Genomic DNA, 23440 nt, shown 5'->3' on the forward strand with positions numbered 1-23440 from the left:
CTAAGTGGAGCAGGCACGGTGGGGAGCTAACATGATGCAGCCCAGACTCCCAGTGCAGGCTAAGTGGAGCAGGCACGGTGGGGAGCTAACATGATGCAGCCCAGACTCCCAGTGCAGGCTAAGTGGAGCAGGCACGGTGGGGAGCTAACATGATGCAGCCCAGACTCCCAGTGCAGGCTAAGTGGAGCAGGCACGGTGGGGAGCTAACATGATGCAGCCCAGACTCCCAGTGCAGGCTAAGTGGAGCAGGCACGGTGCGCTCGCGCTATAAAGCTGGACATCGGCTGCGCTGATACAAACTTGAGCCATGAGACACATTTGACAGAAGTACCGAAAGTAACAAAAATTCTAGTACTAAACCATTTTTCATTTTCTTGTATCGAAAAGGTACTGAAGTTTTGTTATACCGTGCAACACTAGTACAGCACAGTACAGTACAGTAAAGAAAAGTAGAGTATAGTACAGTACAATACTGTACTAAACTACTTTACTGTACTGTACTGAACTCTGCTCTTCTGAGTGCTACCATGCTGTACTTTGATTGTACTTTGATGTCCAAACTTGTGAAACATAGATGATTGGTTCAGATTTGGTCCAGTCCTGTCCAACCTCTTGTTTGGGGTCGGAGCTCATTCAAATAATAGGCAGTGTGTAGAATAATACCCAAAGATGCAAAGGAGGATATTGCATATTTCTACTTTTGTGTACCTATTCAGGATACATCCCCATGAAGAGCATGACATTCATATCTATAGTTTGCTTTTCTGTGTAGTACAGATCAGGGACCCATGCTGTAATTCCGTTACCGGAATTACGTTCAGGCTCTGTCGTAGCCGGCCGCGACCGGGAGACCCATGGGGGCGGCGCACAATTGGCCCAGCGTCGTCCAGGGTAGGGGAGGGAATGGCTGGCAGGGATGTAGCTCAGTTGGTAGAGCATGGCGTTTGCAACGCCAGGGTTGTGGGTCCGATTCCCACGGAGGGCCAGTATGAAAAAATAAAATAATAATGTATGCACTCACTAACTGTAAGTCGCTCTGGATAAGAGCGTCTGCTAAATGACTAAAATGTAAATGTAAATGTGAAGACACTTCATTTTGTTTGGATTAAATGCGGAAGACACATTTCAGTTGTACAACTGACTAGGTATCCCCCTTTCCTTCCTTTGCTTAATATAGTTCAATAACCAAAACAGTTTTGTTCAAACTCAGTGTTTCATGTCATGCAGATATCGTTGAATCTTAATTCGCAGCAGATATCTACGTTTTTTAGAAAATGTGGACACATAAAAAACTGAGGGAGATTATAGACTTTATAGAATTGTGATTTTGTAAAGTAGTCCTTGTGCATGGAGTTGTATGGTTTGTTCAACTTTGAAATCAATGGTTTTTGTTTGTCTGTGTAATTCCGTTACCGTGGAATTGCACACATATTGGTTTCCTTATCCTGATTTAGCCTAGGTGAACTATCCCTTTTAAAGGGGGTCTCCATTTTGTTGTGCTTTGTTTGACAGTTGGCTTAAAGCGATGTGTATTGTATTACAGGTACCCCCAGTGAATATGTGTGTAGGTAATGCTCTCTGAGCCCTGTGGGACGCCATGTCTGAAGAGGCGATCTCAGGAAGCGACCTGGACCCCAGTGTTAACAGCGAAGACGAGGATCTGGAAGAGGAAGACGAGGAGATTGAGGATGAAGATGAGGGTGACAATGATGGGGATGATGAAGATGATGCAGTTGGTGAGTGACATGGCTGGTGTGTTGCCTCCGACTTAATACTTACAATTCATACAGGTTCTTCAGTCAGAACAGAAGACATTCTAGAAGTGATTCTAATTCAATCTAAAGACTAACTCCGTTTAAAGGGAAAGTTGGTGATGCAGGAAGTAAACAGCAGAGTCGGGCTGACTTCCGCAACAACTGAAAGTGCGAGGCTTAACATCTCCGCTGTTGTTATGCCGCAGCTTTTACGTTGCAGCAGAGGGAAGTCTGGCACCCTATTCCCTAGAATAGTGCCCTACATGGGAGGACCCGGTCAAAAGTAGTGTACTACGTAGGGAATAGGGTGCCATTTTGGATGCAGAAACAAGAGTCAAGCAGTGAGCTGGGTACTTGGAGAGAGTCTGATCCCACATTGTCAGACAGACAAGTTTGAACATGTTAGAGCAGACAGAGCAACAGGTAGGACAATTCAGGTCAGGGTTTGATGAATGCTGCTGTAATGAAATTTCCAGCCTGGAGCTGCCTGCATCTGCTCTGAGCAGCGTCTCAACTATGTGTTCAATGCCAGGAATGTGAGAGGCTGCCAGGGGTCACACCGGGCAACCCCCACTCATACTCATACACTCAGGCCTGACTGCCTGGAAGGATGGGAGTGTAATGAAGACACTGGTTGTGTCCCAAATGGCACCCTATTCCCTATTTAGTGTACTACTTTTGACCAGGGCCCATAGGGTCAGAGCCTTGGGCAAGCCCCACTCACACACTCAGCCTGGCTGCCTGGAAGGATGGGAGTCACAAATTGCACCCTATTCCTAGTGCACTACTTTTGACTGGTTAGACGTAGTGCACTATTTAAGGGAATAGGGTGCCATTTGGGGGACAGACACTGTCTGTAACATCTGTCTGACTGGACCATAGAGAAGATGATCGGTTGGCCCAGTAAAGAATACAAGAGTTAGGATTTAGGGACGGTTTCCCGGATAAATCACGAAGCCTGATCCTGGACTAAGAATCTTGTTCAATGGAGATTCTTCAGCTCATTGACCCCAGAAACTGATAAACCAATGGTTTGGTGAAAGTTCCTGACAAACCATGCTTTCCCAAAAGGGTTTGTCCATTTCTCAAACCCTAATGGCCAGTTTCCCAGACACAGATTAAGCCCAGTCCTGGATTTTATAATTAGTTGATTGATTGATGTCATTCTCTGCTCCTCTCTCCAACAGAGCGGCCAGAGAGCGGCCAGGGCAGTACAGAGATGGAGACCCAGGGAGGGAGGGACTACCCCTCAGCTACCTCACCTTCGGAAGAGACTCCCTCTGATCCCCCGTCTCAGCCAACCTCCCAGCCCCCCTCCAGGCCTTCCTCCCGGCCCAACTCTAGGCCTGAGTCTCGCTCCCAGCCCCCGTCTGGCCCCAGTTCCCAGCCTCCTTCCTGCCCTGAGAGCCCCAGCCAGGACAAGCCCTCTGTGAGCAAAAAGAAGAAACCGAGGGCCTCAAAATCCCAGGCCCCTTTGTCCCATCCTGAGACCCCCAGCAAGGACAAGTCCTCAGTTGGAAAAAATAAGAAACAGAGGACCTCTAAGTCTAAGGAGCCTGCTAAACCCTCTAAGACAGCACACATGAGGAAGAACATCAGGTAGGTACACTCATCTGTTCGATAGGGTGGTTTCAATTCCCTGTTATCTACCCTCTCCTCTAACCCATCCCCGTCTCCCTGTCCTCTAACCCATCCCCCTGTCCTCCTCTCCTCTAACCCATCCCCGTCTCCCTGTCCTCTAACCCGTCCCCCTGTCCTTCTCTCCACTAACCCATCCCCCTGTCCCCCTTTCTCTCCTCTCCTCTAACCCATCCCCCTGTCCTCCTCTCCTCTAACCCATCCCCCTGTCCTCCTCTCCTCTAACCCATCCCCCTGTCCTCCTCTCCTCTAACCCATCCCCCTGTCCTCCTCTCCTCTAACCCATCCCCCTGTCCTCCTCTCCTCTAACCCATCCCCCTGTCCTCCTCTCCTCTAACCCATCCCCCTGTCCCCCTGTCCTCCTCTCCTCTAACCCATCCCCCTGTCCCCCTTTCTCTCCTCTAACCCATCCCCCTGTCCCCCTTTCTCTCCTCTAACCCATCCCCCTGTCCTCCTCTCCTCTCCCCCATCCCCCTGTCCTCCTCTCCTCTAACCCATCCCCCTGTCCCCCTTTCTCTCCTCTAACCCATCCCCCTGTCCTCCTCTCCTCTAACCCATCCCCCTGTCCCCCCTTTCTCTCCTCTAACCCATCCCCCTGTCCTCCTCTCCTCTAACCCATCCCCCTGTCCTCCTCTCCTCTAACCCATCCCCCTGTCCCCCTTTCTCTCCTCTAACCCATCCCCCTGTCCTCCTCTCCTCTAACCCATCCCCCTGTCCTCCTCTCCTCTAACCCATCCCCCTGTCCTCCTCTCCTCTAACCCATCCCCCTGTCCCCCTTTCTCTCCTCTAACCCATCCCCCTGTCCTCCTCTCCTCTAACCCATCCCCCTGTCCTCCTCTCCTCTCCCCCATCCCCCTGTCCTCCTCTCCACTAACCCATCCCCCTGTCCTCCTCTCCTCTAACCCATCCCCCTGTCCCCCTTTCTCTCCTCTAACCCATCCCCCTGTCCTCCTCTCCTCTAACCCATCCCCCTGTCCTCCTCTCCTCTAACCCATCCCCCTGTCCTCCTCTCCTCTAACCCATCCCCCTGTCCTTCTCTCCACTAACCCATCCCCCTGTCCTCCTCTCCACTAACCCATCCCCCTGTCCTCCTCTCCACTAACCCATCCCCCTGTCCTCCTCTCCTCTAACCCATCCCCCTGTCCTCCTCTCCACTAACCCATCCCCCTGTCCTCCTCTCCTCTAACCCATCCCCCTGTCCTCCTCTCCACTAACCCATCCCCCTGTCCTCCTCTCCTCTAACCCATCCCCCCTGTCCTTCTCTCCACTAACCCATCCCCCTGTCCTCCTCTCCTCTAACCCATCCCCCCTGTCCTTCTCTCCACTAACCCATCCCCCTGTCCTCCTCTCCTCTAACCCATCCCCCTGTCCTCCTCTCATCTAACCTGTCCTCCTCTAACCCGTCCTCCTCTCCTCAAACCCATCCCCATGTCCTCCTCTCCTTCTCTCCACTAACCCGTCCTCCTCTCCTCTAACCCACCCCCTGTCCTCCTCTTCTCTAACCCATTCTGTCCTCCTGTCTTCCAAACCATCCCTTCTTCCTCTCCTCCCAACAGGAAGCTGCTGAAGGAGCACCAGATGGAGGCAGTGACCAAAGCAGCCCAGCAGGAGGAGTTAGAGAGGCTGAGGCGTCTGGAGCAGCAGAGGAAGGACTTCACGGCACCACCCGTCCAAGAGTTTCCTCCACCAGGTGAGAGTCCTACTTCAGCCTGAACCGCTCTGGACACTGACTGTCATAGAGGGGCTCCATTTGGTGGTCTGTCATACAAAGGATTCTGGAGGGCCCTATAAAATATTTAAAATGTTTGCCTGATTCATTTTTTTCCCCAAATTCCGTTTTCTCTGTTTTGTTTTTCCAGGTTTCAGTTTTTTTTTCAGTTTTCTCATGTTTTCGCTCTAAAAATCACACCGTTTTTTGTTGTATAGAAAAACCACACAATTGGATGTTCTAAGTCCACAACAATGCTTAAACCACACCAGGAGACCACTTTTGAGGTCTGTGGAAAAATCTAAGAAATTAAGATTCTTGGGTGTAGTGACCCTTTAATTCAAGTGTACACCAGCAAAGAGGCCATTGTTTGGTTAGCAATGTTTCTGTAGCGCTCATGTGATTGCATAGTTTGTAAATTAGTTAATAGACCAATAAAAAAAGAGTTCCAAACCTCTCTGCCAATAACAGCTTGTTTTCAGTTTTCCCCTCCTTGCTCAGACCACTCCCATACAGTCCTAGCAATTATTTATTGATAAATTGCTCTTTTGAGCATTTAAATGAAAACATAGGCTACTTTGTAGTTAACATTTAATTGGGAAAGGCTTTCCCAAAAACCTTCTATCTCTACTAGAAGATGGTTATCATCAGGACAGCGGAATCACTCACCACCTTCCGGAAGGTGGTGAGTGATTCCGCTGTCCTGATGATAACCATCTTCTAGTAGAGATAGAAGGTTTTTTGGGAAAGCCTTTCCCAATTAAATGTTAACTACAAAGTAGCCTATGTTATTTATTTATTATTATTTTATTATTATTATTTGAAACCCCACCTCTTTAAGGAATACCTGGGATAGGATAAAGTAATCCTTCTACCCCCCCTTAAAAAAATAAAAAAATAAAAGATCTTGTAAAGTGGTTATCCCACTGGCTATAGGGTGAATGCACCTATTTGTAAGTCGCTCTGGATAAGAGTGTCTGCTAAATGACGTAAATGTAAAATTAGCATCACCGCTAACAGATACTCTAATCGCTACTAACTGCATTCCTGTGCCGTTTCAGAAATGTGCAGGAAAATATGAATCATTGATGCAATTTGTTCATGTCTTATGATTAACTTGGGCCAATTAATGACTTTTCTAGTAAGCTAAATACATTTGGATGATTTCCTACTAATAAGTTCAATACATTTTTGAATATTGTTGAATACCGTTTTAATGTCTGGATTCCGTCTGCGTACTCCACAACACAGATTTTATAGAGCCCTAATTCTGCCACCCCACGGTCGAGGGAGATTTATTTTCCTAACCCCTTTTACTTATTTCTTGTCTCTCTCGCTCTCTCTCTCTCCATCCATCTCTCTCTCTCTCTGACCTTATTCACATGGAACGTTAAAGCACTTACATTGTCAAAGTAAACATTTAACAACAATGGTCAGTGCGCTCTTCTCTCTATCGCTCATCTGCCCCTCTCCTCCAGTGGAAGCGGTGTCAGGGAGGCCTGGAGACGAGGCGTTTCAGGGCCAGGGGTTGTTAGAGGCTGCTTTCCTAGCCAGGCAGGACGTAATCTGTCTGGACAGCAGCGACAGCAGTGGAGAGGAGGAGGAGGAGGAGGAGGAGGACGCCAAGCCACCAGCTATCCCCACTATCCCGCCCACTATCAGAGACGGTAAGACCAGGAGAAGGACTGCTAAAACACAGGGAACAACCACCACACTCTGTCTAGTAGGGTTGTCACGATACCAGTATCACGAGACTCGATTTTCCATGGCAAAAAACACAAAGCAGACTTAACTATTTGGTCCTTTTTAAAGAGTCAATGAGGCCCTTTATCTGCTTCCTCATAGTCAGATGAGCTCGTGGATACCGTTTTTATGTATCTCCGTCCAGTATGAAGGCAGTTGGAGGTAGTTTTGTGAGCGTTAGCGCAGTGACTAGAAGTCTACAGGAACAACTAGCATGCTAGCTGTTCCCATAGTAGTTGTTAGTCATTGCGCTAACGCTAGTTAGCAATTGCGCTAACGCTAGCGACTTCTTTCAAACTGCACGCAGATAGATAAACGGGATACACAAGTTTAACTGACTCTGGGGAAGTAGATAAAGGTCCCGAACTATCCCTTTCAGAACCGGTTGTATGTATTGTGTGCTATAGCTTGGAAAATTAACACATTTGACTCTGGGTGACAACACAAGGCTGTTTGTTTCCAATTAGGACTTTTCCTAGAGAAATGAAGTCTTATTATTGTGTTGTTTCCTTTCCATGATATTTCTGAGTATAGCGATAAAGGTATTGTGACAAACCTGTCTACACTACAGGCTAGACCCAGACGTTCTAGGTAAAACCTTCTAGTTAGAAGGTTCCTTGGTTAGACAAACAGGAATATATACACAGTTCTTGGTTAGTACTTAAAATGCTCTATCTAGAGGCAGCACAGACCTGATAATGACTTAATAATCGATGTCAGTCATAACGTTGTTTTAGCTGTCAGGTTATGAACGCTTAATGTCATGAACTATAAATGTCAATTCCCCTGCTCTGAATCAAGCCTTCTCTCCGGGACTACATTGTAGCTCAGTTGGTAGAGCATGGCGCTTGCAACGCCAGGGTTGTGGGTTCGATTCCCACAGGGGGCCAGTATGAAAAAATGTATGCACTCACTAACTGTAAGTCACTCTGGATAAGAGCGTCTGCTAAATGACTCAAATGTAAAAATGTACATTGGAAATAAATGTGCTATAATTCTTTCACCTGTTATCCTCTGAGATTTGTACATTTTTAACAGTTCCCCCCCAAAAAGTTATAAATACATCTATTCAATCAAATTCCTCCCCGACCCAGACGTGATCGAGCTGAGCTCGGGGGACGACGACACACTGCCGATCAGCAGCGACTCGGCCAATGATGATGAAAGTGCGGGGGCCACGGAGGAGAGCAGCGGGGCGCACATCAACGACTCACTCAACCAACCAGACGCCCAGGGGAGGGTCCTGGTCAACATCAACCACCCAGCGGAGGAGGAAGACCTTTACCTCGCCCCGCAGCTGGCCCGCGCAGTCAAACCTCACCAGGTATTACAGGGGAGCTACACTGGGTCATCAGTAGGGTCCAGTTTCCCGTACACAGATTAAGCCTAGTTCTGGACTAAAAAACCTTCTCAATGGTGAATCTCCATTGAAAGTGCTTTCAAGTTCAGGACTAACGTCAATCCATGTCTGGGGTCCTCTAGCTGCTGCATTGGACACGTAACTTTGGCTGGCGTGGGCGGAGCGGGAGCCACTTTATCAAGTGGTCTTGGGCGTGAGCCATATATACAATTCTTGAAAAAAGAACCGTTGTAATTTTACGCTTAGGCTTCATTTTAAATTTTTGGGAGTGTGTCACGCTCAGCAAAAGTAACGCGGCCAGTGTAGCCTGTTAGCCCTTACCCTGTAGCCTGTTAGCCCTTACCCTGCAGCCTGTTAGCCCTTACCCTGCAGCCTGTTAGCCCTTACCCTGTAGCCTGTTAGCCCTTACCCTGCAGCCTGTTAGCCCTTACCCTGTAGCCTGTTAGCCCTTACCCTGCAGCCTGTTAGCCTGCAGCCTGTTAGCCCTTACCCTGCAGCCTGTTAGCCCTTACCCTGCAGCCTGTTAGCCCTTACCCTGCAGCCTGTTAGCCCTTACCCTGCAGCCTGTTAGCCCTTACCCTGCAGCCTGTTAGCCCTTACCCTGCAGCATGTTAGCCCTTACCCTGCAGCATGTTAGCCCTTACCCTGCAGCATGTTAGCCCTTACCCTGCAGCCTGTTAGCCCTTACCCTGCAGCCTGTTAGCCCTTACCCTGTAGCCTGTTAGCCCTTACCCTGTAGCCTGTTAGCCCTTACCCTGTAGCCTGTTAGCCCTTACCCTGCAGCCTGTTAGCCCTTACCCTGCAGCCTGTTAGCCCTTACCCTGTAGCCTGTTAGCCCTTACCCTGCAGCATGTTAGCCCTTACCCTGCAGCCTGTTAGCCCTTACCCTGCAGCCTGTTAGCCCTTACCCTGCAGCCTGTTAGCCCTTACCCTGCAGCCTGTTAGCCCTTACCCTGCAGCCTGTTAGCCCTTACCCTGCAGCCTGTTAGCCCCTTACCCTGCAGCCTGTTAGCCCTTACCCTGTAGCCCTTACCCTGCAGCATGTTAGCCCTTACCCTGCAGCCTGTTAGCCCTTACCCTCCAGCCTGTTAGCCCCTTACCCTGTAGCCTGTTAGCCCTTACCCTGCAGCATGTTAGCCCTTACCCTGCAGCCTGTTAGCCCTTACCCTGCAGCCTGTTAGCCCTTACCCTGCAGCCTGTTAGCCCTTACCCTGCAGCCTGTTAGCCTGCAGCCTGTTAGCCCTTACCCTGCAGCCTGTTAGCCCTTACCCTGCAGCCTGTTAGCCCTTACCCTGCAGCCTGTTAGCCCTTACCCTGCAGCCTGTTAGCCCTTACCCTGCAGCATGTTAGCCCTTACCCTGCAGCATGTTAGCCCTTACCCTGCAGCATGTTAGCCCTTACCCTGCAGCATGTTAGCCCTTACCCTGCAGCCTGTTAGCCCTTACCCTGCAGCCTGTTAGCCCTTACCCTGCAGCCTGTTAGCCCTTACCCTGTAGCCTGTTAGCCCTTACCCTGCAGCATGTTAGCCCTTACCCTGCAGCCTGTTAGCCCTTACCCTGCAGCCTGTTAGCCCTTACCCTGCAGCCTGTTAGCCCTTACCCTGCAGCCTGTTAGCCCTTACCCTGCAGCCTGTTAGCCCTTACCCTGCAGCCTGTTAGCCCTTACCCTGCAGCCTGTTAGCCCTTACCCTGTAGCCCTTACCCTGCAGCATGTTAGCCCTTACCCTGCAGCCTGTTAGCCCTTACCCTGCAGCCTGTTAGCCCTTACCCTGTAGCCTGTTAGCCCTTACCCTGCAGCATGTTAGCCCTTACCCTGCAGCCTGTTAGCCCTTACCCTGCAGCCTGTTAGCCCTTACCCTGCAGCCTGTTAGCCCTTACCCTGCAGCCTGTTAGCCCTTACCCTGTAGCCTGTTAGCCCTTACCCTGCAGCATGTTAGCCCTTACCCTGCAGCATGTTAGCCCTTACCCTGCAGCCTGTTAGCCCTTACCCTGCAGCCTGTTAGCCCTTACCCTGTAGCCTGTTAGCCCTTACCCTGTAGCCTGTTAGCCCTTACCCTGTAGCCTGTTAGCCCTTACCCTGCAGCCTGTTAGCCCTTACCCTGCAGCCTGTTAGCCCTTACCCTGCAGCATGTTAGCCCTTACCCTGCAGCCTGTTAGCCCTTACCCTGTAGCCTGTTAGCCCTTACCCTGCAGCCTGTTAGCCCTTACCCTGCAGCCTGTTAGCCCTTACCCTGCAGCCTGTTAGCCCTTACCCTGCAGCCTGTTAGCCCTTACCCTGCAGCCTGTTAGCCCTTACCCTGCAGCCTGTTAGCCCTTACCCTGCAGCCTGTTAGCCCTTACCATGCAGCCTGTTAGCCCTTACCCTGCAGCCTGTTAGCCCTTACCCTGCAGCCTGTTAGCCCTTACCCTGCAGCCTGTTAGCCCTTACCCTGCAGCCTGAGAGGTGAAGGCCAAGGTGTACTCTAAGGTACATGTAGGAAGACAGACTTCAGACGTGACACGCCGTTCACTTTTTCCATCATCGATCTCCTCTTCACTCTGCTCTTGATTCACCTCTCGCTCTCACCCCTTGCTTACCATCTCTCTCTCCTCCTCGTTCCCCTCCCTCCCAGGTTGGTGGGATCCGGTTCCTCTATGACAACCTGGTGGAGTCTCTGGAGCGCTACAAGGGCAGCAGCGGGTTTGGCTGTATCCTGGCCCACAGCATGGGCCTGGGTAAGACCCTGCAGGTCATCTCCTTCATAGACATCCTGCTCCGACACACCGGGGCCCACACTGTACTGGCCATCGTCCCTGTGAGTTGACCGATAGGTTGGTTGTGGGTGGGTGTGTGTTCGAGTAAGTGAGTGTGTGTGTGTGTGTGTGTGTGTTTCTCTCTCTCTCTCTCTCTGTTCTCTATCTCTCTGATTGCTCTCTCTCTCATCTCACCTGTCAGTCTGTATCGCTGTCTGTCTTCCAAGCTGTGTGTGTTTGCATACATCTATCTAGCTTTTCTCTCTCTCTCTCCCCCCTAGGTGAACACCCTCCAGAACTGGTTGGCAGAGTTTAACCTGTGGCTCCCGTCCCAAGAGGCCCTGCCCCCAGATAGTGACCCTGCCACGGTCACAGGACGCACCTTCAGAGTCCACATCCTCAACGACGAGCACAAGTGCGTACCATTATATAGTAGAGCTAGCTAACACACTGACTAGTGTGTCTGTGTGTGCCCTCGTGTGTGTGTGTGTGTTACAATTCTGACTAGTCTACCTGTGTGTGCCCTACAGAACCACGGTGGCCCGGGCTAAGGTAGTGGAGGACTGGTCACGTGACGGGGGTGTGCTCCTGATGGGGTATGAGATGTACCGCCTGCTGTCCCTGAAGAAGAGCTTTGTGACTGGCAGGAAGAGGAAGTCCAAGAAGCCCCAGGGACCTGTCATCATCGACCTGGACGAAGAGGACAGGCAGCAGGAGCTCATGAAAGGTCAGGGGTTAGAGGTCGCTGCAGGGCCACTGTAGGTGATCTAGGGCCGTAGTAGTAGTCTGAGTAGGAGTGCTGATCTAGGATCAGGTCCCACCTGTCCATCTAATCTTATTCATAGTGATCTAAAAGGCAAAACTGATCCTAGATCATAACTCCTACACTGATCCATTGAAAATGAGAAATTGCACACCAATATAACAATGATACAATACAGTATACTGAGTTGACGTTGGGGAATAATGCTTTGTAGAAATCTGCATAAATTACAATTATTCAAATGCCAAGGCTGATGAATTGCCTGCACATCAATGACATCATAGTGAATGAAAATGATGGTATTAATCACCACTGATAGTAGATTAGAGAACGTTGTTATTTGATTTATACATCAGACATTCCCATAAGGTGTGTTTTTCTCTCTCTCTCTCTCTCTCTCTCTCTCTCTCTCTCCTCCACACATTTCCTCAACCTGTGTTTTACTCTCTGTCTACCCCTCCTCACCACCTACCCACCCAGGTATCGAGAAGGCCCTGGCCAGGCCCGGTCCAGACGTGGTGATCTGTGACGAGGGCCACCGCATCAAAAACTACCACGCCAGCACCTCGCAGGCCCTGAAGAACATCCGCTCCAGGCGACGCGTGGTCCTAACGGGCTACCCCCTGCAGAACAACCTGATAGAGTACTGGTGCATGGTGGACTTTGTCAGGCCGGACTTCCTGGGCACCAGGCAGGAGTTCAGTAACATGTTCGAGAGGCCCATTCTGAACGGGCAGTGTGTGGACAGCACGCCGCAGGACGCCAGGTTGATGAGATACAGAAGCCACGTGCTGCATAGCCTGCTGGAGGGTTTCGTCCAGAGGTAAGAGCCAGGATTTCGCCTGATTTAATCAATTCCCACTTTGTTCACATTATCATCCATTCACATATCATTGAGACAAACCTATCCCCTGACTTAGCCAAAATCCTGATCTCAAGTTGTCCTGGAGCCATTTGTATTGAGCGTCTCAATGTAGCAGTGCTGGTCTAGGATCATCTGTCCGTGTAATCTTGTTAATTGTGACCTAAAAGGCAAAGCTGATCCTAAGTCAGCACTCTGGCTCTGATACATTGATACATGCATACGACCCATTGTAACATTACTGAAGAGCAGAGAACAGCCTTACTGGTGTTTAGGGAGAATATTTTGGGTGACCCAGGCATCATTCCCAATCCCAAATCAACCCCTAGCACCTACTCTCTCCTATAGCTCTTTGAATTGGCTAGGTATACAATATAGTAATAAGCTGATTTTTGCGTGTTGTGTTTCCTCCGTGTCTGTCCCAGGCGAGGCCACGACGTGCTGCGGGACCAGCTCCCCTCCAAGGACGAGCATGTGATCATGGTGCGCCTGTCGCCCCTGCAGAGGGCCCTTTACACTGAGTTTATGAACCGCTTCAGAGAGGCAGGCAACAGCGGCTGGCTGGGCCTCAACCCACTCAAGGCTTTCTGCGTCTGCTGCAAGGTGAGTCTGAGATTGCTGTACTAGTGCTGTAGGGTTAGACAGACAGACAGACAGACAGACAGAGAGGCAGGCAGGCAGGCAGGCAGGCAGGCAGACAGACAGACAGACAGACAGACAGACAGACAGACAGACAGACAGACAGACAGACAGACAGACAGACAGACAGACAGAGAGGCAGGCAGGCAGGCAGGCAGGCAGACAGACAGACAGACAGACAGACAGACAGACAGACAGACAGACAGGCAGGCAGGCAGGCAGGCAGGCAGGCAGGCAGGGGCACTTTAGGATGATCTGGACATGAAACGTGGGGGAAAATGCTAATACTGGGGATATTGATTTGTGCTACAAATTCTAAAAAGTGGCCAGGTAAACAAAACCGAGCATGGGTTGCTGTCATACCTTGTCCATAGACTGCTTACAGGGTAAGGAAAGATAAGAAAACCAATATGTCATTTAGTAATCCCTTTAAGCAGTCAGTCAGACTGGCCAGGCTAAACAGCCTAATCTTGACAACTGGACCAGAGTAACACTATTGGAGTCAGTTCATTAATCGTGTGTGTGTATGTGTGTAGATCTGGAACCACCCTGACGTGCTCTATGAGACCCTTCAGAAGGAGAACCTGGCCAACGAGCAGGATTTGGACCTGGATGACATCACGGCGGCCACCAACCCCCGCTGCCCTGCCCCTGGCGCCGGCCTGAAGGCCAACAGCCGGTCCAACGTCACCCTACCCTCACTCAACCCCATCCAGGAGAGAGCCAATCAGGTCATCACCTACGAATGGGTACGCCTTGACACATCTGTCTGTCCGTCCGTCCGTCCGTCCGTCCCCCCCCCTTCCCTTGGTGTGAAAGAATGACAGCTTCATTCACCCACCTCCCGTCCTGTTCCATGTATCTCTGTTCAGGCCAAGGACATCATGAGCAGCTACCAGACTGGTGTTCTGGAGAACTCAGCCAAGATGCTGCTGCTCTTCCATCTGATCGATGAGAGCGTGATCAGAGGAGACAAGATCCTGGTCTTCAGGTAGGACCTATTCCTACGGCTGTTTGGAGTGTGTTTATATACATCATTGGTTTTAATGAAGTGTTTGTCACTCTCTATGAGCATACTTTTATAATATAACTTTATTTACCTTTTATGTTTTTGCAGAGGATGGAAATGTGTATTTTTGCTTTTAGCCTATAAGTATCCATAATATGGATGTGGTTGTGTTTTTAACGTGTGTGTGTTTGACGTGTGTCCATCAGCCAGAGCTTGTCCACCCTGACCGTCATTGAAGACTTCCTGACCAGACGGCTAATGCCAGCAGGCCATGTCTCCCCCGACAACCATGGCCAGAACCAGACCTGGGTCCGCAACATCAACTACTACAGTGAGTCATCATCATCCGCACGACCCTGTTCCCATGGCAATCACTACTACCGGGACAGTGTCGTCATTCCCATGGCAACCCTTTTACTCTTTTCCTGTGTCAGCTCAGCTGTGAACCCAGATCCAATTTAATTTACCACTAACGTACTCTGTTGTTCCAGACTATTAGATTGGAGTTAGCTTGTTTTCACAGCAAATTGTCCCATTAAATGTTTTTGGCTTCAAACTGATAACTTTACTCATCTACACTCTCACTTAGACATTTTCTCAACCATCAGCGCCCATATTCATAATCTCAGAATGGGAGTGCTGATCTAGGATCAGGGTACCCCTATTTATTTGTTATAATCTCAGCCGAAGTCTTACGGCCCCCTACTGGACTGACCACCACACTACACTCGATCCACTAGAAGTATGGCGGTGTCCCAAATGGCATCCTATTCCCTACATAGTGCACTACTTTTGACCAGAGCACTACATAGGGAATAGGGTGCCATTTGGAACGCAAAACTATTTGTCTGGAATCGCCCCATGATGCTGATGTGGTGAATGTGTCTCGTCTGTCAACCCCCAGGGTTGGATGGGAGTACGTCTGCTTCGGAGCGAGAGAGACTCATCAACCAGTTCAACGACCCAGAGAACACCTCCACATGGGTCTTCCTCTTGTCAACAAGGTACTAGACTGTACACACACACTGATACGCATAGAAATAGAAGTGAAATTGCTGTGGTCTCATGGCTACTGCCCTTTCTAATAATTATATATCTATACTTGTATATTGTTCACTCAAATATGCAACAAAAGCTGTGCTTTTTCCACTAATTGGTATTTTGACCAATCAGATTTTGCCTATAATTGGGCAAAGGATCAGAATTGGGCTGCCTGTGTAAATGCAGACAAATACACTCAATTAGACACACTCACACAAATATATTTATTCACACACATAATTGCATATATTCCCCCACTTACACACACAGGGTAACACACACACTTGTGCATGTTGTTAATAAGCCTGTGTTGTGTTACTTGCAGGGCGGGCTGCTTGGGGGTGAACCTGATCGGGGCCAACCGGGTGGTGGTGTTTGACGCGTCGTGGAACCCGTGTCACGACGCCCAGGCGGTGTGTCGGGTGTACCGCTACGGCCAGAAGAAGCCATGCCACATCTACCGCCTGGTCTGTGACTTCACCCTGGAGAAGAAGATCTATGACCGACAGGTCTCCAAGCAGGGCATGTCTGGTAAGAGAGAAGGGGGGAGTGTGTAATGATGTGGGGGTACAGTGATGCACGACGTGTGTGTGTGGAAGTTGCTGGATTCATTTAATTGAGAAACTTCGTAATGAATGGCAGCATATAGAATTTGAAGTTGAAATGTGAATGACGGCGTAGTACAAGCCAGGGGAGTCTAATTGGTCAGTAACACACTGTGATTGGTTGTCTCAGTGGTCAGTAACACACTGTGATTGGTTGCGTCCAGACCGCGTGGTTGATGATCTGAACCCGGTTCTGACGTTCACCCGCAAGGAGGTGGAGTCTCTGCTGCACTTTGCGGAGGAGGAGCCTGACCCGGCCAAAGCCCCTCTGCAGCCCCACAAAGAGATGGAGACGGTCATCAGCCAGGCCTGTCAGCTCTACCCCCACCTCATCACTAAGGTACACACACACACACAGATACACACTGTCATGTCATGCATCACTGTACATCATTACTATGGCACACACACACACGCAATCTATCAACCCTGTTGATCTGTACCCCACCAGGAACCCTTCCACCATGAGTCTCTGCTGGTGGACCGGAAAGAGTCCAAGCTCACTAAAGCGGAGAAGAGAGCCGCTAAGAAGAGCTATGAGGATGAGAAGCGTGCCTCCGTGCCCTACTCTCGCCCCTCCTACGCCCACTACTACCCAACCAGTGACCAGACCCTCACCAACATCCCAGCCTTTAACCAGCGCAACTGGTGAGTGACAATTTCTCCATTCTCTTACCTGCGCTATCACAGCACTAACATACAGGTAACTGACTAAATAAAGGAAACACCAACATAAAGTGTCTTAATAGGGGGTTGGGCCACCAGAACAGCTCCAATGCTCCTTGGCATAGATTCTACTAGTGTCTGGAACTCTATTGGAGGGATGTGACACCATTTTTCCACGAGAAATTCCATCATTTGGTGTTTTGTTGATTGTGGTGGAAAACACTGTCTCAGGCGCCGCTGCAGAATCTCCCATAAGTGTTCAATTGGGATGAGATCTGGTGACTGAGATACACACACACACACACACACACACACACACACACACACACACACACACACCCTTTAAATCCCTTATGCTCATTTGAGACCTCTCTTTCAAAGTCACTGACATCTCTTCTTCTAGCCATGGTAGCCAAACAAATTGGGCAACTGGGTATTTTTATACATGAGCCTAAGCATGATGGGATGTTAATTGCTTAATTAACTCAGAAACCACACCTGTGTGGAAGCACCTGCTTTCAATATACTTTGTATCCATGATTTACTCAAGTGTTTCCTTTATTTTGGCAGTTATCTGTACATACCCCATATGTAGTCCTATACCCCTAATACTTCAACAGCGCTGTGCAAGCCCAATAAGCAGGCCTAAACCACTACCTATCCATACAAATGATCCCTTTGGATCATTGTCACGAAACTGGCATTTGACAACAAAAATCACCAAATTCCTCTTGGATCACTTGAATTATCTATTTCATAATTATTATTATGTTTATATGTCAGATATTATGCATGTTATGCATGTTTTCAAAGTCCCCAAAAGTTATAAACAAAAGTTAATATATTTTTTTACATTGCTCACCTAATGAAAAGGCCTGAGTCAAACATAACACTGATAATACATAGATTTAAAATGAAATTATTAAAATGTATTTTCTAATTTCTCATTAACTTAATGAATATTTTCTGTCATCTTCTGAATCTTGTTTTTTGTCATAATAACTTGTGTATACATGTTATTTTTCTGTAGGGTGTTCACCCAGAAAATGATTATTTCATTCATTGTTTATTAATCAAATCAAATGTTATTGTTCTGGCCTAATAACATAAGAAATAATACATAAAAAAAAAAAATACTGCAAAGTTTCCGAAGAGCTCGAAGCAAGGCAGCCCTCTGTCGCCGCCATTTTCTACTACCTATATGGTTCAAACGTTTGACGGTTTACTCAGAGGATTAAGCATGATTAAAGTGAATAGAATGTTATTACGACCATGGTCAAAAAGTGGTTGCTGCTCAATAGAACTGTCACTGCTCCATGGGCAGAACGGCGCTAACTTCAAATGTCAACTGACAAGCTAGCTAGCGGCTGCAGATGTGTGTGATAACATGGGCTTTTTCTAAATGAAATCCGCAGAATACCAAACAAAATTTAGCCTGTATATACACTGAGTATACCAAACATTAGGAACACCTTCCTAATATTGAGTTGCAACCCCCGCCCCCTTTGCCCTCAGAACAGCCTCAATTCGTCAGGGCATGGACTCTACAGGGTGTCGAAAGCGTTCCACAGGGATGCTGGCCCATGTTGACTCCAATGCTTCCCACAGTTGTGTCAAGTTGACTGGATGTCCTTTGCGTGGTGGACCATTCTTGATACACATGGGAAACTGTTGAGCGTGAAAAACCCAGCAGCATTGCAATTCTTGACAAAATCAAACCGGTGCGCCTGGCACATACCATACCCCATTCAATGGCACTTAAATATTTTGTCTTGCCCATTCACCCTCTGAATGGCACACATACACAATCCATGTCTCAGTTGTCTGTCTCAAGGCTTAAAAATCCTTCTTTAACCTGTCTCCTCCCCATCATCTACACTGATTTAACAAGTGACATCAATAAGGGATCATAGCTTTCACCTGGATTCATCTGGTCAGTCTGTGTCATGGAAATGTTTTGTATACCCCGTTCACGAAAATGGATCGCTCCTACAGACAGTGAGTTACGTGGCCTTTAACTTGTGCTCATCTAAGTACTACTCATCTAGATGATGCATCATGGGTGAATTAAAAATGTATTTAAAAACTGATTGGAGTTTTTACAGGAACTTGAAAAAGTGTTACGGTAATGAGACATGTCCACAGACACTGTTTTAATGTAATAAATATTATAGTAAAATGTAAACTTCAGCTAGTTTACCATTGTTATGAATTATGGACATACTACAGCAACATTATTTGTGTTTTATTCTAATAAGTTAGGTTTTTCTAAAGTAAGATTGTATAAAATGACCTGAGAATTTAATCCGGATGTATTTCGGTAATGAGAATTAGGGGTGAACGTTCACAAAATTCAAAAGAAAATGGATACAAAATAAGACACTTTGCCATAAACTATGCATCTCACTCTTCAGAATGATAGTATATTTTTGCAGTTGTGTCATGGTTTTGTAACTGTATTTTCTACGGACATGGTAAAAACTGGTTTCATGAGAATCACCCTTCTAGCCTCCAAACTCAACCATGCCATCTGAAGCTATCATCTGTCTTGAAAACTGTCCCACATCAGACTGTGTATGATCCTCATCCTTGTGTGTTTTGGATCCACTAGGCGTCCCATAGCTCGGGGTGATGAGAAGCCCGTGGCCAGCGTCCGGCCCGTCCAGTCCACCCCCATTCCCATGATGCCTCGCATGGCGGGCATGGGCGTGGCGGGCTCCAGCTCAGGGGTCAGCTTCCCCGTCAACTACCTGCAGAAGGCTGGCGTCTACGTCCAGAGGATCGTCACTACTACTGGTAAAATAAATTTCCCTGCAGGGACAATAAAGTTTGAATTGAATAGAATTGGTGCTGATGAACACTGATACGCTTGCCATGGTCCTGTTCATTAGGGCACACCGTAGCAAAACGGTTTGCGACATAAAATGGAAATTAGCATTTCTTATTGGATTACGTTTAGATAGTACCTCCCCTTTTCAGAGCGCTTTCTTACGTTTTGTGCCTACTGAACATGACCCAGGGGTAGGTTTAAGGAATAACTCCTGGTCCTCGTCAGGTGAAATGCTGTGGGGCTGCATTAGGATAGGGTTTATGTCCCAAATAGCACCCTGTTCCCTATATAGTGCACTACTTTTGACCAGCGTAGGGAATAGGGTGCCATTTGGCATGCAGCCGTGGTATTGTTTTGACGTCTTTGACTCCTTGTTTTTGACCTCTCAGATATAGTGATCCCAGGAGCCAACAGCACCACTGATGTCCAGGCCCGTATCGGTGCAGGAGAGAGCATCCACATGATCAAAGGGTCCAAAGGTAACAAGAACACCTTCAGAAAGTATTCATACCCCTTGACTTATTCCACATTTTGTTACAGCCTGAATTCAAAATTGATTAAATATATGTTCTTTCCTCACCCATCTACACACAATACCCCATAATGACTAAGTGAAAAAATGCTTTTAGAAATGTTAGCAAATTTCTTGAAAATGAAATATTACATTTACAAACGTATTCACACCCGTGAGTCAATACTTTGTAGAAGCACCTTTGGCGGCGATTACAAGGTCCTTGCCCGGTTAGTCAGTTTGGTCGGACAGCCAGCTCTAGGCAGAGTCTATTTTTTTCATTTGCCAATGGAGACCACTGTGCTATTGGAAACGATCAACACTCTACAACTTGTTTTATACCCTTCCCCAGATATAGGCCTCATCACAATTCCATCTCGGAGATCTACTGACAGTTCCTTGGACTTCATGGGATAGTTTCTGCTCTGACGTGCACTGTCAACTGTGGGAAACAGCGTTTCTTTCTAAATCATGTCCAAACAATGGAATTGGCCACAGGTGGACTCCAATCAAGTTGTATTGACATCTCAAGGATGATCAAAGGAAATTGGATGAACCTGAGCTCAATTTGGTGTATCATAGCAAAGGGGTGTGAATACTTATGTAAATGAAATATATTTCTGAAGGCACTATATATACTGTAGAAGCTGTGGCCCCTTATCTACCTGCATGTGTAGTCAAATTAATTCTCTACCTACTCTAATCCAAATACTGTACACACCTTAGAGTGGTTTACAACAGCCACATGGGCACCTGAATTCCCCAAGTTATCTCATTTAGATAAAGGGCTCGGTAAATTAACCTAAGCATCAAAACTGACTGGTGCTTCCCTGCAACCGTATATTTTACTGAATACCTTTTATACTTTTATTAGCTAATGTCATGAGAGGAGGGGAGTAAGTCAGCATTTCATTGCACTGCGTTAACTTCGCTGTATCCCGTGCATATGACAAATAAAGTTTGATTTGATTTGCTATCATCCATTAACTGCGGTCTTCCTCACAGGTACCTACATCAAGACCAATGATGGGAGGATTTTTGCCATCCGCTCAGGGAAGCTCAGCAGAGCAGTGCAGGGAGGAACTTCTACCAACAGAGGTGCACTATACTTTAAATTACATTACATTTGATAAGGACTCCATTTGACAGGATATGATAGAACCGAGTGACTTGGTGTACAGACTACAGAGAGGACCTAGAACCGAGCCCTGGGGGACACAAGTAGTGACTTAAGGGAATGTAGTTGTAGCACTGTTTGAAAAATGAATAGTTACTCTATTTTGACCCTCTCTTTTCCTCAGGTTCCCAGGTTTCCCTTCTTCGCGCCATCGGTAACGGCTGTTCGTCTCCCGCGGAGCGCCAACGGCTGACCCCCGATAGCGCCTTGTGGCCCTCCACCCCCGAGAGCCCTGAGATCCTCCGAGAGCTCAGCCGCTACGCCGTCACCGCAGATACCATTGCCGTGGGCAATGAGCTGCCGTCACCATCGGACACGTTTACAGGGGACAGAGGGGGAGGGAGCAGAACACAGCAGCACAATCAGACCACAGAATCGGACCTCAGCCGGCAGTTCAGAGCGGACATCGGAATGAGCATCAGCGAGGCTCTGCAACGCTCCAAACGCAAGATGGCCGAGAGCCGTGGACACAAGCAGGCGGGGGGCAAACGCAGCTCATCAGCAGCCGGGTTCCCGGGCCTCTCCCTGGGCAGCAGCGGCCTCAGCTTCCCCCCCCTGAACCAGGCCCTGGAGGGACACATGAGCCACCCGCTGCTGATGGGAGGCAGTTCCTCGTCCCCCTTCCTCCAGTCAGCAGGACAGACTCTGGGAGACCTGCAGGCCATGTTCCCCTCGGCAGGGGCAGATCTCCTCAGCCACGCCTCCTCAGCCACAGGAAGCAACGGACACCTCCCCTCCTCCTCCTTGTCCCCCACCTCTTTCTCCTCCTCCTCCACCAACACCATGCCCGTGTCCTCTGCCTCCACCACCCTACCCCCCTACCTGATGAATCCCAGTGTGGCCGACCTGCTGTCCCCAGGCTTCCCTCTGAACTACAGTCAGTCCCTGCTGCCTGATCCCAGGATGTACCCCAACACCCTGGGAGGAGGCCCAGCCAGCTCTGGAGGAAGCTCCAGCTTCCTCTCCCACTTCCCCTCTTCCCCCTCCAGCCTCCTGGGTGCAGCTCTGAGCCGGCCTGACACCCATCACATGGCCACGGAGAACGGTGGCAGCAGCTCGGACGATGATGTCATCGAGGTGACAGGACAATGAGCCAGCATTCATTAACCCTGAGGTGGATAAGTTGAAAAAACAGACCTAACCCTCTTAACCACCCTCCACACACACACAAACACGCACACAGACTCTCCTATGAGCGAGTGAGTGAGAGGGAACGAGTCGTACCTCAATGTACTTACCAAGAGAAAGTAACAAAATCCTTATGCTGAATATCTTACTGAAGAGACTGAAGATTTGCCCGAGCCCCTGAGGTTGGTGAGGCTGAGCACCAGAGACCACAGATGGGAATGGATGGACTTGTTGTTGTAGGGGACCAGTTGGATACACATGGGGCTTCCAAGCACTGCCTCTCCTGCTATATCTTCTAGCATGGCCCAGCCATGCAGTTATTTTATCCCCATCATGATTACTGAGGCCAGTCAGGACACTATCTGCTCGGAGCTCACATCAGATGGAACTATGTGATCGTCTGTTGGACCGTTAGCATTCGAAATGTAAAAAGGTGATTTTAGAGTCGTTAGCTGTTTGATAGACATTGTAGTAAACCCTGTTGGAAAGGAAGAGAAGACAATATACACTCCCCTACAAATTTATTTGGACAGTGAAGCTAACATTTTAAATGTGGCTCTATACTCCAGCATTTTGGATTTGAGATCACATTTTTCATATGAGGCAACAGTACAAAATATCACCTTTTATTTGAGGGTATTTTCAAACAGTGAAGGAAAAAAGTATTTGATCCCCTGCTGATTTTGTACGTTTGCCCACTGACAAAGACATGATCAGTCTATAATTTTAATGGTAGGTTTATTTGAACAGTGAGAGACAGAATAACAACAAAAAAATCCAGAAAAACGCATGTCAAAAATTTTATAAATTTATTTGCATTTTAATGATGGAAATAAGTATTTGACCCCTCTGCAAAACATGACTTAGTACTTGGTGGCAAAACCCTTGTTGGCAATCACAGAGGTCAGACGTTTCTTGTAGTTGGCCACCAGGTTTGCACACATCTCAGGAGGGATTTTGTTCCACTCCTCTTTGCAGATCTTCTCCAAGTCATTAAGGTTTCGAGGCTGACGTTTGGCAACTCGAACCTTCAGCTCCCTCCACAGATTTTCTATGCGATTAAGGTCTGGAGACTGGCTGGGCCACTCCAGGACCTTAATGTGCTTCTTCTTGAGCCACTCCTTTGTTGCCTTGGCCATGTGTTTTGGGTCATTGTCATGCTGGAATACCCATCCACGACCCATTTTCAATGCCCTGGCTGAGGGAAGGAGGTTCTCACCCAAGATTTGACAGTACATGGCCGCGTCCATCATCCCTTTGATGCAGTGAAGTTG

The 23440-nt window shown here is 48.3% G+C and overlaps 1 protein-coding gene across 2 annotated transcripts in view; it reads left to right on the forward strand.

Moving 5' to 3' along the window:
• Positions 1–22856, forward strand: part of LOC121574651 (helicase ARIP4-like) — a 34559-nt gene extending 11703 nt beyond the window's left edge. The window contains exons 2-22 of one of the 2 annotated variants that reach the window (XM_045222992.1): positions 1544–1736; positions 2942–3353; positions 4949–5082; positions 6579–6767; positions 7938–8167; positions 10815–10997; positions 11217–11350; positions 11466–11662; positions 12179–12521; positions 12986–13163; positions 13736–13948; positions 14072–14190; positions 14415–14539; positions 15113–15212; positions 15575–15780; positions 16019–16194; positions 16306–16502; positions 19132–19316; positions 19740–19829; positions 20867–20959; positions 21163–22856. In XM_045222992.1, the coding sequence (XP_045078927.1) occupies positions 1598–1736; positions 2942–3353; positions 4949–5082; positions 6579–6767; positions 7938–8167; positions 10815–10997; positions 11217–11350; positions 11466–11662; positions 12179–12521; positions 12986–13163; positions 13736–13948; positions 14072–14190; positions 14415–14539; positions 15113–15212; positions 15575–15780; positions 16019–16194; positions 16306–16502; positions 19132–19316; positions 19740–19829; positions 20867–20959; positions 21163–22130 (4611 nt within the window). In that variant the 5' untranslated portion in view covers positions 1544–1597 and the 3' untranslated portion in view covers positions 22131–22856. Of the gene's footprint in view, positions 1–1543; positions 1737–2941; positions 3354–4948; positions 5083–6578; positions 6768–7937; positions 8168–10814; positions 10998–11216; positions 11351–11465; positions 11663–12178; positions 12522–12985; positions 13164–13735; positions 13949–14071; positions 14191–14414; positions 14540–15112; positions 15213–15574; positions 15781–16018; positions 16195–16305; positions 16503–19131; positions 19317–19739; positions 19830–20213; positions 20321–20866; positions 20960–21162 lie in introns of those variants that run through there. The other variant, XM_045222993.1, reaches the window with a different exon arrangement.
• The last annotated feature ends 584 nt before the right edge of the window (positions 22857–23440 follow it).

The sequence above is a fragment of the Coregonus clupeaformis genome, chromosome 10 (assembly GCF_020615455.1).
Source record: "Coregonus clupeaformis isolate EN_2021a chromosome 10, ASM2061545v1, whole genome shotgun sequence".
Lineage (NCBI taxonomy): Eukaryota > Metazoa > Chordata > Actinopteri > Salmoniformes > Salmonidae > Coregonus > Coregonus clupeaformis.